Source organism: Phalacrocorax carbo, chromosome 2 (assembly GCF_963921805.1).
Source record: "Phalacrocorax carbo chromosome 2, bPhaCar2.1, whole genome shotgun sequence".
Taxonomy (NCBI): Eukaryota; Metazoa; Chordata; class Aves; order Suliformes; family Phalacrocoracidae; genus Phalacrocorax; species Phalacrocorax carbo.
The window spans coordinates 160,346,943-160,363,686 of NC_087514.1; the positions used below are offsets into that span (position 1 = coordinate 160,346,943).

General features: G+C 39.8%; 1 protein-coding gene across 22 annotated transcripts in view; it reads left to right on the top strand.

Annotated features, from left to right (window-relative positions):
• Positions 1-16,744, top strand: part of KMT2C (lysine methyltransferase 2C) — a 200,890-nt gene that overhangs the window by 44,629 nt on the left and 139,517 nt on the right. For all 22 annotated transcript variants that reach the window (XM_064445046.1, XM_064445052.1, XM_064445047.1 and 19 more), the window contains one exon: positions 5,674-5,762. In XM_064445046.1, the coding sequence (XP_064301116.1) occupies positions 5,674-5,762 (89 nt within the window). The remainder of the gene's footprint in view (positions 1-5,673; positions 5,763-16,744) is intronic.

Below are 16,744 nucleotides of genomic sequence, written 5' to 3' on the forward strand. Positions count from 1 at the left end.
AAAAGGTCAGCTTTTTTCAGTCTTTGCATCCCTTGTGATGCTTCTGTTGCACATATTTTCCATTCATTGGGGTCTTTCGGCCATTAATACACACATATCTAATACAGAAGTTAATAGGAAGAAGGTATATATTGAGTTCTTTTTTTGTAATGTGTGAAAGAAAATGTTGTGGGGGGCAAGTGCAGAAAATATTTTCACTTGTAACCGATTGCTCAGTTAAAAACTCCTCTTAAGAATCTTTTAAATCTGAAATCAGTTTGAAGCCAGAGTCAATATGATCATGAGTTTCCTATTTTAGGCTTGTTAGTGTTTAGAGCTAGTGAAATTGTTCTAGCTAGCTGGCATCTGCCTTGCTTCCGGAGCCATATTGTTCATTTTATCCAGACTTGGATGTAGAATTTTTTCAACTCATGTAAGTAATAAAGACTACATTGAAAAGTAGTGTTCAGAGAGGGGGGCAAAAACCGCTTTCACTGGAGATATTTCCATGAATGGATTCTTACCTGCTTGCTGTAGTTCCCTTCACAGGGGTACTCGCTGAACCTTGAGTACTCTAGCTTATATGTAAGCACAGTTAAACTTTTACAGCTGTACTTATGACTTACGGTTCAGAAATAGTGGGAGCATGCGCTTTTGCACACCTGTTAAAAAGATTCTTGAAGAGACTGTAACAGCTTTCACTTGTGAAACTGTCGTGTGAACATTAATTCATTACTAGCCGTGTTGGTGGCAGCACTAATTAAACCTTTTTATAAATCATTCCTGTACCATCTTCCAGGGTAAGGCTGTGGACAGATGTTCATTTAACAAAACATCTGTGCTGGTTTAGGATGTTGCTGTATCCCAGATGTTACACCGCTTTTTAAGGTTATTGGCCTTGTTTTATACATTTAGTACCATCATTGTGCTCAGCAGTTTGCAAAGCGTATGAAGGAAGGTAGTTTCTCCCCTGAATAATCCAGAGGTTTTGGCATTTGAGAAAGAGAGGGGAACTCTGGAGTGGTTCATGTGTACACGTTCTCATAAACACGAAACAAAATGCACTGGATTAGTAAGGTAGTTTCCATGGACGGTCTGAACAAATTGTCACCTGATTTTGTTGGTAGCAACTTATGTAGAACTTGCAGAAACTGGTGTCTGGCAGTAACTTCTGGGTAATCATAAACTAGCAGCCTGGCAGTGACAGGCAGCTGAGGGTGGCAGCTTTGTCAGTTATTTCATGTGGTTCCAGATGTTGGCCCATGGCCTCATTACTGATCACCTTGTGAAAAGAATGAGTAAGATCCAAAATGTTCTTTTGACCTACATTGTGCAATTGCTGTCGCTTTAAAAAAAAAAAACCAAAACAAACAAACATAAATGAAACAAAACCCCAAACAAACAAAAAACCCAAACAAAATAAAGACCAAAAACCAAACCAAACCCCAAAAACCTAAACATGCAAAAAATGTCATGCACTAAAAAAGAAAAAAAAAAAGATAAAAGAAGTAGAATCTGATTACAGGCAAGTGAATAAGACACTTGTCCATTTTCTCGCAGCGTTGTGCATCCGTGCTGCTCTCCATAGAGCTCAGCAGAGGCCACGCAGGTGCCTGGAGATCCTCCTGCGTTAGCCAAGTCAGCAAGGCTTCGAGACAGCCTCGGCGAAGAGGGAGTACCTAATGCTATGCTGAGCCCTGCAAAAGGTTTTTCTGGGCTCTTTTTCCTGTGGGCTAAATTCAATTAGTTGCTTACCCAGAGAAGAATTACGAGGTTTTTGTTTACCGTGGTGTATTTAAAGATGGAGATTAATGAAAGGCATTAGCTAAGAAAGCTAATTGATAACAACTTTAGGATTGGGTCGCAAAGGATTTTGATAAATGACTCCATTTTATGCAAATATGAGTAAAATTATTGTAGGCAGTAATTATATTCAACTGGACTCCTAGATACATCAAAAGTGTAGTTTTGCCTTTTGTTGACTTAGTTTCGTGAAACGCTGAATGTGCTTTAAATGCTTAAAGAAGTTATTTCTCTCAGTGGACTTGTTCTCTTAAACAGAGATAGATGCGGTTTTGCTTTTTCCTTCTAAATTGAACTCCATTGTAGGAAAAAGGCAAGCGAGAAAGCCAATCGCAGAAACCTTGGCAGCAGTTCAGCCTGCGTACCAAGCCCCGCTGCCTGTTGTACTGACTAATATTTATTGTTGTTTTCTTGTAGAGTCCATATCGGTCAGGCTCTGCCTGTACGTTTTGTTCTTGGTTTGTAAGCTGCAGGAGGCGTGGCTCATCTGCGTTTGTACTTCTGCCATCGTGAGCTGGTGGGGTTTCTGCAGTGATATGTAAAAGCACAACGTAGTTACTCCTCCTGGTAAAGTTTGGGACTGAGCTGTGAGATCTAGAGCAGAACTGAGGTTACAATGTTCTGTATAGCAATTACGGCTCGGTTCTGCCTGGCTTTGTGGGAGGGAAGCGGAATAGTCACGGGCTGTTGTTCCATAATTGTTTTAAGGCAGCAAGAGCTGGCGCTGCCGCTGTCTTGCCCCAGCAGCCTTTTCACATCCGTCTTCAGAAGGGTGAACTTCAGAAGAAAAAGTCTGGTTTCAGGAGGAGAACAGAGCACAAGTTGCTTCTCTTGCTTCATTTAAGGGGGAGTAGAATAAGTAAACAGAAAAATAAAAAATTTACAGGGTTTGCCAGTGGAAAAATCTAGTGTTACTCAAGCCATTCAAAAGCTTTATGTATAAAACTATTAAATAAAATGTATAAACTTAATGCAAATAACATTAAACAATCCATTCTTACAAACGTTGATTGCAATGATTGCAATCTCAGTCAAACATACATTTGTAGGCTATAAAAATCTCTTCTGATGATTGTGAAATGAATGTAACTAGCAAGAATAAGTTAATGATTTAATGCAATATTTTTCCCACCACTTCTTCAGTTTTATTTAAAACCTGCACGGCACAGTGAAGGCTTTTTGTAGAATGTTTGGGGGAGGGGAACGGCAAGAAAACACCAGACGTGGTTATATCTTTTGCTGAAAGAGGCAATTATGTTTAATTAATTGAAACCTCTGATTTTCCTTAGTGTTAAATACGTTGCTAAAATACGGTAGGGAGCTCAAGGAGTGGATACTGCTCTTGTTGAAATAAAATGTTTAAAAAGGGTTTGTGAGGTACTTTGGTGTTTAATACGTGAAATGTAGTTTTAATAAGAATCTAAAGCCGTATGTAAATTATTAAATAAACATAAACAATGGTCATCTTCCACTATCCAGTGACCTTCACCTACAGGGTTGCTTTAGAGAATAGTGAAATGGGGAACTTGTGAAGAAAACAGAATTATAATTTGTTTGCGATGATTTCAAGGTAATCCTGGTTTAGTACAAACTTGTAACTTTGCGTAGCAGACGGGTAGTTGGTGGACTAATAATTGGGATGGGTTTAGAAATAATCCCTCCTCTTAGCTGGTTGTGTTCTGTAAAGCTTTTGAGCGTTCCTGCACCAAGGGAAGCGATTTATCTGCATTCCCATCGTTTCATTAGGTGCTGGCTGATGTGCTGGGATGTTGTGAAGAACTACAAGAAATGTAATACGTAAATGCCTTTGTTTTCTTAGCATCTGCATTGTTTTTCTAAGTGTTAGAATATGTCACCTTTTTCTTGCTGGAAGAGCCTATTCTGTCTGATGAGTATGGTGTTCCATTTGCTCTACTCCCTACTCTTCATTATAGATAGGAATAAATCCTTGTGACTTCTGAGAGAAACATTTGCATCCTTCCCGCTTCCAAAACACGTGTCCACCTTCCAGCCAGCACACCGATTGCTGTACGTGTGGATGGGCTGAAGGGAGGGCTGTGAGACAGTTTCTGATGGTTGCTTTGCAGTTTATTCTGGTTTAAATATGTGTAAAATGTAGGATTTAAGGAACTACACTGGAATCTTACAGGATGGCAATAACTGAAGGGGTTCCTGGCTTCTGTCTCGTCTAAGGTGGCTGTTATTTATTTTGTTTTATATGTATACTGTCACTGCTTATAGATAAGCAGACTAGGGGAGAGAGAACCTTGTATCCCTAGGGTTACCACTGCGCCCATGTTTTTCAGCATTGTCCTGAACAAATTTCATAAGGATGTCAAGAGAAGTCCTCTGTCCTTCATCTCTTCTTGCTTTCCTCCCCTCCCTCCCCATCCCCCGACTCCTTTATAAATTGAGTGGTTTGTTTCAGACTTTGGTTTGAGCCTCATTTTGATTCTTATACTGTTCCCAACACAAATCGAAGGGATCTTGTTGAGTAGTCCAAGACAGTCACTCCTCTTCTAGCAGGAGAGCAACACGTGTATACTCAAAAGATAGTTCTAGTTCTGTGCGTGTTCTCCTCTTTGATCCATGAGAACCAAAGGCATTGCACAATAGTGTTTATTTCATAGCTGATTTAGCAGTTCTAGTTCTGCAGAAATAGTTTAGATAAAGTATTATAACACACTGTACAAAAAAAGGAAATGCTTGTTTTGGAATGATTTAATAACTTCAAAAAAACAAAAAAAACCAGATTAAAAAACCCCCAAAAACCCAAGTCCAAAAACCTTTACCCCCCAACACGGAACTAACCCCAAACCTTTCAGAATCCTCCAGGAAAGAGGAACTGGAGCTGTTTTGGGGGTGGGGGGAGGAGGTGGGCAAGCAGGGTACCCGTGTCCTGGCCTGCGTTGCATCCTGATTCAAGGCATGTTGGTTGGGTGAATGGTTGCCTGGGAGCGCTGGGACATTGGAACCGCCGAGATGCCCCAAACCACTCAGAATTTGTGTACTTGGACTCAGAAGCTCCCAGGGTCTCCCAGGCTTTCCGTCAGCATGCCAGGCAGGTTGCCAAGTAGCCTGAAAATTTGGGAGGCGAGGTGCCAAGCTCTTGGCTCCCTTTCAAATGGGCTGCTGAACAGCTGGGAATCTGGATGCTTGGGCTTCTCAACAGCCCACCACGTTAGTTGTTGAAAAGCCAGGCAGAGAAAAAAGGCTGGAATTTGTGGCACAAACCTGTCTGCTTTCCATCAGACCTTGGTTGAAATTGAAACAAATCTGTCAGGTGTTTTAGTTTTGGTGTGCTGTCCTCACGTGATGACTTTTTTAATGTGACGGCATCTAGTCATCTCTCCTAACATTTTATGTATCAAAATATTTGTTTCACTGAAAACAATACAAGTTTCAATTTAATCGCTTTAGCGTCATCATTCTATAGAAATTTCTTCCAAAGATGCTCTGGATGGATCGGTGTCTATTTTATAATGTATGTAACTACTGGCCTGATTTTGGATTGTGTTCTCTCATATCTATCTATAGTTACCTCCTATGTGGAGCAAACAGGATGCTCATATCTTAAAATCTTGCTGATTTAATGTATTTTGATCAGTAAAAACTCGTTATTGTATTTTTGTTGTAAGAGTAATCAGAAGAACTCAAGGGGCCAACTGCTCATTCAAGTGTACCTTGAGAACATAGCCTAGAACAGGGAAAAAAAGGGAGGACACTTCTGATTTGTACAAGGCTCAAATCATGGGTTCGCTTAAATGTTACGTAATGTAATGCTGACATTTATCCCTCAAAATGAAATTATTTAAATCCTGGATAAATTTAAAACTGAATAATTTTAAAAGTGCTTTCAGTTTAAAAAGTTTTCCCTTCTTATGTTTGCAGGCCTCGGAGTAGAGGAAAAACCGCAGTGGAGGATGAAGACAGTATGGATGGTTTGGAGGCAGCAGAAACAGAAAACACTGTGGAAACAGGTAATGGGAATATAGTGTTGATGATGCCTGGTTATTACTTCTCTCTTGGAAATGCATTTAATTATGCAGGACTTTGGTAGACCAAGAAATTTTTCTTTAATTTTATAGTACAAGATGTACATTTGGGCAGATATAAAAGAAAAAAGAAACTCTATATTACTTAAACCTATATTAATTAAAGCTATTTGAACCTATTGCTTTTAAATACTCTAATGGGAATGCCTTTGTAGTGTATTTATGTAGAGGATCTTTGTCTGGTTTTGTAATTATGTATCTAACAAAACTAAAAGCTCTGAAGCGGTAGCTCCTATTTCTGGAATACCTGCCAAAATACAGTATTACTTACTGACCTGTATCTTCAGCTGACTAGAGCAGATTATATACCGAAGGGATAACCAGGATCACCAAATGTTAATGCTTCCTACTGCCGCTTAGGAAACAAGATAAATCTCTCTTCTTGCTCTTGTAAATATTTGTTATGATAGTACCCAAATGCTTCCGTTGCCAGAGGGATCTCATTGTACTGGACCAAGTGCTGTTGTAACAGTTTGTGATTTCTGTTCCTGGCAGGTTAAGAGTCTAAAGAGACAAGCAGATGAGCTAACACACAAGATAAAGGCCATGGTGAAGAACTGTCATCTCTTTGCCAGGCGCGCGTCTGTAGCCATTTGCCTGTTTTTAACCAGGGACTGAATATGTGTAGAGGGATGAATCCTGCCAGGGAGGATGCAGCCATGGCCAACTGGCGCAAGTTTGTCGGTTTGACAGAAAAAAGCCTTAAAAATGCATTGAAACATAAGGGTTTATAAGTTTAATTAGGTGGCCCTATATGTGTAATGAGCAAAGTGGAAGGAAGTGCAGACATGCTAACAGCCGAAGCTGGCCGTCAGGGCGGCAACGGCATGGAAATGCTGGCTGAGAGAAGGGAGTTGTGGAATTACTCTCCTACCTGCTAAGTAAAGGAGGTAGAGTTGTGAAGTCCTTAAAGATGAAGACAAGAATCTGTGCTTAGCGTAGATTCATATGAAGAACAAGCAGGGGACCTCAGAAGAGCCATTTTTGCAGCAACATCTTAAATAGACTGTACAGCAATATGGTTATAGTGGTGAAAGCCATGAAAGAGGAGGCTGAAATTCTCAAGTGGATGGAGGATGAGCTTTGACTGTATATGCTGGTCTCTTGCTATTACTTGCTAGACGGTGAATGATGTTGAGAAGGCTTTGTACTCGAGACTCGAGGCTTTGGGGAGTGTCATGATTGTTTAGTCACGACTTGTGTTGAATTTAAGTGGTGTTAATGGTTTGTGGAGGGAGTCTAGATTAAAGCTTAATACAAGGACGTTTCATTTTTTCATTCTGTCTGTTGTTTTTCTGCCCCTGGTAATAAGCTGCTGGTGGTAGTGAACTTGGATGGTCTTTTCCAGCTTTTACAAGTTGGTAATTACCATTTATTAAAGCTGAGAGTGAAAAGTTGTAGCAGGTATTTGTCTGTACGAAAACACAGTAGGGGAGAGGAAGACTACTTGTAATTGTGTCCTAGATCCCCTTTATTACTCTTCCTATGCCATGTGCTAGAAACAGTCTTATGAAATTCAGCAAAGGGGGCAGAAAGTGTGATTATAAGTGATAAGTTTTGTAAATTCTAAATATGTTTTTTTAAAAAACCCAAACCAAAAAGAAATTCAAGCTTAACAACTGCTGGTACACTACTATGTAGATAATTTATTGATGGTTGTATTTTTTTTTTGGCTTTACATGGCATTACTAACAAAGTTCCTCAACAGACATCTGAGAGCAGTTTTTGCTTTGGAGGGGAAGGGGACACAGATAATTATTTTTAAGGCTCCAAGAGTGCATGTAGATCAGTCTCTCCATTACCCTTCATCAGAATCACAGTGGGCTGATGCATGTTTCTAAAGGCACAGGCAGTGGAGCACGGTGCTAGAAACCCTGATAAACAAAGGCTCTGCTGGGTCTGCTGCTGGAAGGGATGCACCATCACTTCAGTGCTGAGCCCGAGATGGTTTTGCAAACGGTACTCTTAAGAGAAGCCTAGTAAACATGCATAGGTCTGAAATCCCATTTTTACAGGGGGAACCAGAATAGACTTGAAGGAGCATTACTGATAGAGCAGTTTGATAGAGACAGAATTGCAATCATGTTATTTTAAAAGTTGAACACCATATGACTCGATAGAGGTTTACTCATATTAATTGAAAAGGCTGTGACCTCTAAAACTTATTCTAAGCTCTTACCTGTGTTAGTAATAAAGTGTGGGAGGAGTAATCCCAGTTGGTTGTTCCATGTAAAAGTGCATTAATCAAATTGAGGGACATTTGTGTTAAAGTGTAAGAATTTTTACTTTGACTAAAAAGCCTGTTTTCTTGCAAATCATGGACTTGCCAACAATTTCTTAGAGTAGTTGGTAGTAACATTACAAAACTCAAAATGAGATCATCTGAACGTCTTGATGTGTGACTTCTGGTGTATTTTGAGTGTACATATTTCTAGTTGCTTTTCCATTGTTTGTTTCATGTGTTGAGAATAATCAGGAATTCTTTTACTGTGTGAGGTTTTTATTTTGTGTTTGTTTGGGTTTGGGAGGTTGTTTCTATTTTGTTTTATTTATGGAGTCTAGCATAACTGGTGTGCTGTTGTGAATTAATTAATTTTCATAAAATGAGAGAAGTCCATGTTATTAATGTTGTATTCAGTATAATGAGCTCTACTTTTAGGGAAGGGAGCAGTGCAGGAGGAATAAGAACTTCCCTTACAGGGAGGGAAAAAGGAGATGCCCCATAGAAACCCACCTAGAATAAAGAGGTGTTTCTTGCTGTCAGATCTTTTAGGGGTGGGAAAGGCAAAAATTCTTTCTGAAGTGGCTCTTGTGTAGTGCTAAGGCATGGCAGTTTTAATTGCAGTTTGGGAAACAAGTTACTACCCTTAACAAAAATCTGTAATCTGATATGTAAAAAGAGGCAGAATTGGAAGCAAAGCAGGGCAAGCTGTGTGCTGCTCTGATCGTTTCAGTATGGGTTATTATCCCCGCCAACTACAGTGATTTCTGAGTCCATCCCTTTTTCTGCCAAGTACTATGTTCACTTTGGTGTAAATGAACGTAGAATTCTTAAGGATGGAAAGAGGGAGATTTGGAATTGGAAAAAGGAAATTTTGGGATTTGGAAAAAAGATCTGTTGGGAGCTAAGTCAACTTTTTTCCTCAAAAATGGCGCTGGCAGCTGCTTCTACTGAATCATTAGACTTCCAGCTTCTTGTCAATGTCAGGATGGACTCCTTTGCTTTACCTACCAGCCCTGTCTCTTGCTGATTTCTTGTTTTCTCCCTTACTGACTACTTTGCTTCTCAGCTTCATATTAATCTTTCCAGTTGTCTGTTACTTACTCCATTTTTCTTCACCTTGGTTCCCACCAGTGACTTTACATTGGTGTTTTTCTATCCAACCAATGTTGAGGTTACTCATCCTTCCCGTCATTGTAGCACCCACAGCATCACAGAATGGCTGAGTTGGCAGTGACCTCTGAAGGCCATCTGGTCCAGCCCTCCTGCTCAAGCAGGGCCGCCTAGAGCTGGTTGCCCAGGATCATGTCCAGACAGCTTTTGAGTAACTCAAGCATGCAGACTCTATAACCTCCCTGGGAAACCTGTGCCAGCGCTCAGGCACCCTCACAGTAAAAAAGTGTTTTCTGATGTTCAGAGGGAACCTTCTATGTTTCAGTTTGTGCCTGTTGCCTCTGGTCCTGTCAAGGCTGTCCTGCCATCAACACCTTCCACCTTTTTAGCTATCAGTAAAAGAGAGTTTGTTGTAGAATACTGTGTTTTCCTGTAGGTGCTCTTGTGTTGCTCCTCTCCGTAAGAGTAGTTTTCCTCTGATGAGTGAATCTCTTGGTTTTCTACTTCTTTTCCCCATCTTCTATTAGTTTCAGCAAGTGTCTGTATATGGTATTTTCTTGGTTCTGCATCTGAGCTGCTGAAACTGAATTCTGTGTGTTAATTCTTTGATTATTCCCTCTTTTTTTTTGAGGACACTTGTAAAATACCCAACTCATCCTGGAGTCTGTAATTCTCCCTGTCTTTGCATCACATAAAAATGTTGAGTTTCAGACTCTGATCTGGGAGAAGTGCAATGAAATAAGTTTATTTCAAGTGCCGAGTCTCTTGGGAAACTCATAGTAAATCCATCGGGTATTCTGTTTACTACCTGTACCGTGTCAACCAATTCTTAAAATAAATTAATACTTAACAGCACGCCCTTACCTCCCCGTGGTGTCTAGAGACTTGAGAATTGATAATACATAAAAGAATCTGGATGATTTTATCAACTGATAGCTTCTTGCCTGTGTTCTCATCATTAGTAATGTTATTATCAGACCCAGTGACGTTGCCTGGCCAGCTGATTTCTTGTTGGACTTCACCTTAACTCCCGGAAGATAAGTTTTCCTCTGTTCAGCCTCTCTTGTCTCTGTGCAAAGCACAGAAGAACCAGAAACAAACACTTCTCAGTGGAGGAAAGTTATCTATGTAAAAGCTGCCAGAGAATTTTGGACTGATTCAGAATCTCATCTGTGTTGAAGCAGCCAAAAAAGCACTTTTCTACAGAAGAAAAATCTTGCAATATTCTACTTATTAGAGGAAATACAGTCACCTTTTGTACCAGTATGAACCATACTGAGCAAAGTAAAACACACCTGAGAGGAAGTCCTCGTTTGGGTGAATCAATGGCGAAAGCTCTTGTCACCTTGTTAACTCGAAAAACCTTTTAAAATCCACTTTGTGCTTTTCAGACAGATACTTTGGCCTCATCACTATGTTGCTTATCGCTTCTAAAATGAATGAAAGGAAGAATTGACACCACTGAAGACATTGTCTGTAGATTAAATTTGTCCATAAATATTTGGGGCAAAAATGTGCTTTGAAAATGCACTTAAACATGTTTTAAGGCAATTAATATTCCCTGTACTCATTAGAAAAGGATTAGTTCCTTCTTTCTTACGCAGCTGACTGCTACCTGTTCAGCTGCTGGAAAAATTAGCAGAACTGAAGCATCTTGTTGTTGTTATTATTACAAGCATCTTTGTATTCTGGTAATTTGTTTGTAATAAGGAAACCAGATGCAACAGAAAGTTATTTTATATTTGCCTTTAAATCATTACAGTCTTACTTGATAATCACATTTATCATTAAAATGGGCCATTTAGAAAAATCTGATTTTTTTCCTTCTGACTGATATCTCTGTCTCAGGTGTTTCAGGAGCATGTGGAATATTTTGTAGTAGGTAGAATCTGTTATTTATAAATAAATTCTAACCTCACTGAGTTTTTCATTGTGGAGGTTATTTCTGAAATGTAACCTCTTTTTTTTTTTCATATTTATTCAATGCTGATTTTGTGGTTTTGGTATTGAACTATGCTTTTTTAAACATAACCCAACAGGTTTTGGAAGGTGTTTTCAGGGACCCAGAATATTCCACCTTCCCATTGCCCTGAAGCTTAACGCTGCTGCTGCTGTGTCGTTAGTGACATGATGGGAGAATTTGAGTTGACGTTCCCAGTCAGATAGATTGAAGTAGTAGCATGTATCTCGTGTGCCGTACATTCTCTCCTCACTGGAAACAGCGCTGTTTCGTGTACGTTTTAGTTCTACAGATGTGTTTTAATTTTTGGTAATGCTGTGTTGAGGCTGACTCTCCAGTTTGGTAGAAGAAATACTAGAGAAATTCAAACCTCAGTCCCACCTAATTAAAATAATAGTATAAACAAGGCTGGTGCTGGAGTCCCATAAGCATCTGCCTTGGTAATCCTTGTCCAAGTCAGGTACAAAAGGGAAGAAAGTAGCGGGTAAAATAAACTTAGTGTAATAAAAGAGGTCCCCACCTGCAAAGCACTGAAGGCTGACCCTAGAAAATGAAAAGACTCTTAAATTCAGTAGTAATGCATGCAGAAGAACATGCAGGGAAAAATCACCCTCCTAATTTTGCATAAACGAAAATCGGCACTCAAAGAGCTGTTGCTACCTGAGCAAGTGGTACTGTAGTTCTTCCAAGAACTGCAGTAGCTTTTATAAGCCAAAGAGGAAATCAGATTCTAAGAATTACTGGCAAAGGGATAAGGGGAAAAAAGCATCAGTGTGATTACTTTTTTTTTTTCCACTGTTGCTTTATCAACCTGTGGCATGACTGCGTGTTAAATGCCACGTGTAGTTCTGCTTTCCCTTCTCCAAAGGACAAACAGTAACTGGGAAAGTACAGGAAAGGCCAACAAGTAGGACAAGAAGTAAATAATAGCTTCTGTGCAGGGGATCAGTTAAGGTAAAAGGCTTCAGCCTGAAATGATATGACTGAGGAGGAATTTAATAGGGTCACACAAAATGATGAGCGGTATGGAGAAAATGAGCAGGGAGTGATGATTCGTTTTGTTTTGCAACACAAAAATTAGGGGACATCAGGTCATGTTCAGAGCACAAAAGTAGATGCATTTGCAGTTGGCAACTACTTAAATGATAGAATTTATTGCTACTGGATACTTTGGGCATGAAAAATTTTACATGGGTTTCAAAAAGACCTGAACAAATCAATGGCAGAATAACCAGATGAGTGCCACCCCGAGATTAGGAAGTTCCTCAGTTGCTTGTTGCTGGGAGCTGGTTATCCATAATATGGTGTCTTGTGTTTGGAATGACTGAAATTATAGTTTAAATGGTCTTACATTGAAAACCTTATTTTTATTTTACAACTGGTACCAAATTTGCACAGTTATTTTCTGTATTTAACAGAGAGGAGTTCTATTTGAATTAAAAGTATCAAAATACACACTGAAATGTACAAAAAAGAACAACTGCAGGCTTTCTTTGCATCTCCATATAACAACTGTCGCAGTAAGTAAATCACTGCAGTGTACTTCAGACAGGAAAAAATAGATAAGTGGTGATTTTAAAAGAAAATACAACATGTGCAGCACTTGCAAAAAACCCCAGCAAAACACCTTTGATGCAGTTGTACGTTTTGTTGTTTATTGTTGTGAATAAAATGGTACAATGTTGACTAAAGATGAAGAAAGTATGCCTCTGTCCGTGGAGAAATGGTTCTTGCATGTGGTTATTACCGTCATGCTCAAACTTCAGTATGGTATTTTCCCTTTCTCTGCCATGGTTGTGTTTTTAGCAGGCAAGACTAGATGGTTACAAACTCGGCGCAGCCCAAGTAATGGCAGTAGCTGTTTGCAACCATCACCCTTTGTGTGTCTTTTGATATACCTTGGCTTGTCTTGGTGCTGTCAGAAGGACTGCAGGTGGTCTGCACGGGACTGTTTAGCCCCAACGTGTCCGTTTGTTCCCCGGTGTTCAGCTGCTAAAACCTGTACATATGAAGTTACTTTATGTGAAAGATTTCTGCACTTTAGTGATTGCTGTACATGGCAGCCTGTATGTCACAGACGCTAGCAGAAGTGATATTTCTATTAAATTATGCCCTGAACAGTAACAGTTATGAACTCTGACTAGTGGAAACTAGTCATAATTTACATTCCCTTGTTAAAATTTCTTTTGCTATTGTTGCTACACTGACCTAGTTTCTTTATCTGTCTAAGCAACTAGAAGCTGGAGCGTTTTGGTGGTGTTTGTACCTCTGTAGGCCCCTACGAGGCTGTGTAAAACACCTTGTCCCATAAGCCGTTTTCTGACACCGCACTACCCCTTCCTTGTGCAAGAGTAACAGTTGCATCTGCTGGTTAAAGGCTTGTTATCCCTTTTGTGGAACATCACAGTAAGCAACAGTTGAGACCCCTGGAATGTCCCTGCAGTGTTTGGTGATACTGGTATTTTCCAGCCTGCAATACTTTCTGTTCTTACTGAAAGCTTTGGAGCCTCATGACATTTGCTTTGGTGTCTGCCAAATTAGCAGTAGGTCTGACAGTAGAGTCCCAACCAGTGAACTGGTTAAGCAGTCGGCTCGTTGCATCTAAACAGCAGTGGAATATTGATTACATGTTTATGACAGCTGCTTAGATTCTGCTCTCCCCAGTGTCACTATATACTCAATATTATCTCAAGATTTCAAAGATTTTTTTTTTTTTTTGGTGGCAGAACTCTTACAGTATTTTCAGTTTTTGACTTGGATAGTAGTTTCTAACTTTTATTAAAAACCTTTTGGATATGCTCGTGTCTTTTCTTTGCCTGATTGCCATAGCAGAGCCCACACATATACCTCATCTTGCTGTAGCTTTACCCAAGTGGCTTGCAGAATAGCATCTTGTCATTACTAGAAAACAGAAAAGGATTGTTTGTTACAAAAGAACATTTTAGATCTTTAGTCAGTGTTGCTTCACCGCTCTTGCTTCATCACGTCCCCAAAGAAATCTGTGTTCATGTAATAAAATTCCAGCCACCGCCAGTCTCTTCCTTCCCACAAGCATGTCATGGTCCGCAAGGGAACCACTGCTGCAGCTGGGCTTATAAAAACCAGGGCTTCCACCTCTGAGTCTGCATGTCCCATGCATGTCTCTTACACAGGGTGAGGTTTCTGAGGCATCTGAAGACAGAGCAGGAGAAGAGGAAATTGTCAACACTGTTACTATTCTGAACATTATAAATCTCTGTATAAGACATGTAAGTAAGAAGGCCAACTGCTGTTAGGAAGGTTGGTAATCCATGTAATTGAGAATAGTATGTGCTGTTTATTTTTATAAGTATTCACTGAATTCTGGTCTAGAAAGAGGAATAAAACTAATTATTAAGAGAAAATTTTGACTGCTTAAAATACGGATCCTTTGTAGAGATATTTTTCCTTATTTGAAAAACTTCAAATTACTTCTTAAATAGCAGAAAACCTAAGGATTGTCTTAACCCAGAGCCAGATATATGTTATCTTATTTAGGCAAATGTGATGAAAGTATTAATTAGAAGAGAAATGTAGGCTTTTTTTTTTTCCCCTCTACTGTTTCGTATCTCCATCCTTGGAGATGCTCAAAAGCCGCCTGGACACAGTCCCAGCCAGCCAGCTCTGGGTGGCCCTGCTTGAGCCGGGGTTGGACATGACGACCTCAGGGTGCCCTCCAGCCTCATCCATGCTGTGATTTCTGTGAATGTTACCCAGGTTGTAATGCGTATGGAAGCTTTGCCCCTTTTGGTGGCTCATGTGGGTAGGAACTTTAGTCCTTGTACCTTTGGGGATTTCTTTTAACCTTAATAGGGAAAGAAGGCCTTTCAGTCCTCACTACTCAGGTGGGGAAGAACTATTGATATAATCATCTTCAAGTAATAAAAAGTTTTAAATGCCATGTTTCTTAATATTTTCCTAATGTTTTAGCAAAGGACAGTGATATAGAGACATCTGGGAGTTGTGCAATTAGCTTTTTAAATTCTCGGTTCCCCCACCAACTCACTCTACATGGGCAAGACCTTCACCGTGACAGAAACAGTCATGAAAATCAGATGCGAAGTAAAGCCTTATATATGAACCTGCAAATGAGCTTCACATTTACTAGTCGTTCATTCCCAGAAGCTTCAAAGTAGGATGCCAGAACCAAATCTAATGAAAAATCTAATGAATGATCATTAAATACAGTAAAAAACAGTTAATGTCTTGTGCCAGATGCTTCCAAGAGCATCTCTGAGGCAGCAATGAGGGTATCTGCTGTCCCTTTGCCGTGCCAGTGCCGGACTCCCATCTCTTAGGATTTTGACTCATGAAATGTGTGACTTCTGTTCTTCCTCAGTCTTCTTTTGGAAAACCTGAACAAAGTTGATGTCACACACAACTAACATAAACCCTATTTTCATTCTGTTTGGTGAGCACCGTGTTTTCAGTCTTCCAACGGCATATTGAGACACAGTTTGGTTTATTGCAGAGACAGCAGTTGAGATGTTGTTTGTCTCATTTAGTATAATTTGGGTCCCTTCTTTTCTAGGGAAGCAAACAGCAGGGGGAAAGGCACCATAAGGATGTAAGCTCATATAGCCGTAGTGTTTAGTGAAACAATCTGTGTCTTCTCACACAGTCCAGAGTTCTTGAGAATGAGTTAATGTCCGTGAGCTTTGCCTTCCCAGTGTAATGGGTGCCCATTAATATATAATGAGATGAAAGCTGGCAATGAATAAATGGCTTTTGCTTACTTGAAAGTTTCTGCAGGCACACAAGAAAGCAGAGTTCCTTTTGCAAAGTTTAACTAGGTTAAATAAAGTCGCCAAGATGGATCAGAGCAAGGCCACAATTTCTGGTGGTCCTTCCTTGAGTGTTTCATGTGTGGTTGTCCTGGGCTGTGTTGTGGGTTTTGTTTTTAGCAATTTGGCGTCTGCCTGCCTTAGAGGTGTTTATGTTTTGTGCTCTTCATTAAGGCTGTACTTAGAAATTTGGGGGTTACTTGCACCAAATTATCCTTCAGACCCAACATACTTTAAAAACTCACAACAGACACTGCCTGTTTTGGGAATCCTCGTCCAGGAACGATTGCAGGGCTTGTTTGTTCAGACCTGCCAAAAACTAAGGGTGTGGGGTATTGGTTTATTTTGTTCTGTTTTCTGTAGGGAGCCATTTACTATTACAAGGGATGTGTTCCCAACAGGATATTTATTTAGTGTCAAATGATCGTCCGGCTCTTTTTTTTTCCAGGGTAGGTTGGTGGAATGGGTTTAACATGAGCCATTTGGCTTTCGGACAGGTAGTAATTTTGGGATGTTTCAGATGTCCAAAAGCATGTCAAATGTGTGTTACTAAATAGCTTAATTGAAATAGGTGAAACAATTCCAGTTTACACCAGCTCAAACAAATACCTGGCACACACAGTCATGAACAGGAATTTCTTATTCTTTTTTTCTTAATTTTGTGTTTTCTCTTCAGTGTGTTTTAGATGCCTTCATTGGAGGTTTTCTATATTATACACTGTCTTCTTAAATGAGTTCCTCTAGGTTAAAAAGTAACTGTCCATCTAACAAGAAAGATTTCCCCTTCTCCATGTTCTCCAGCAGGCATATC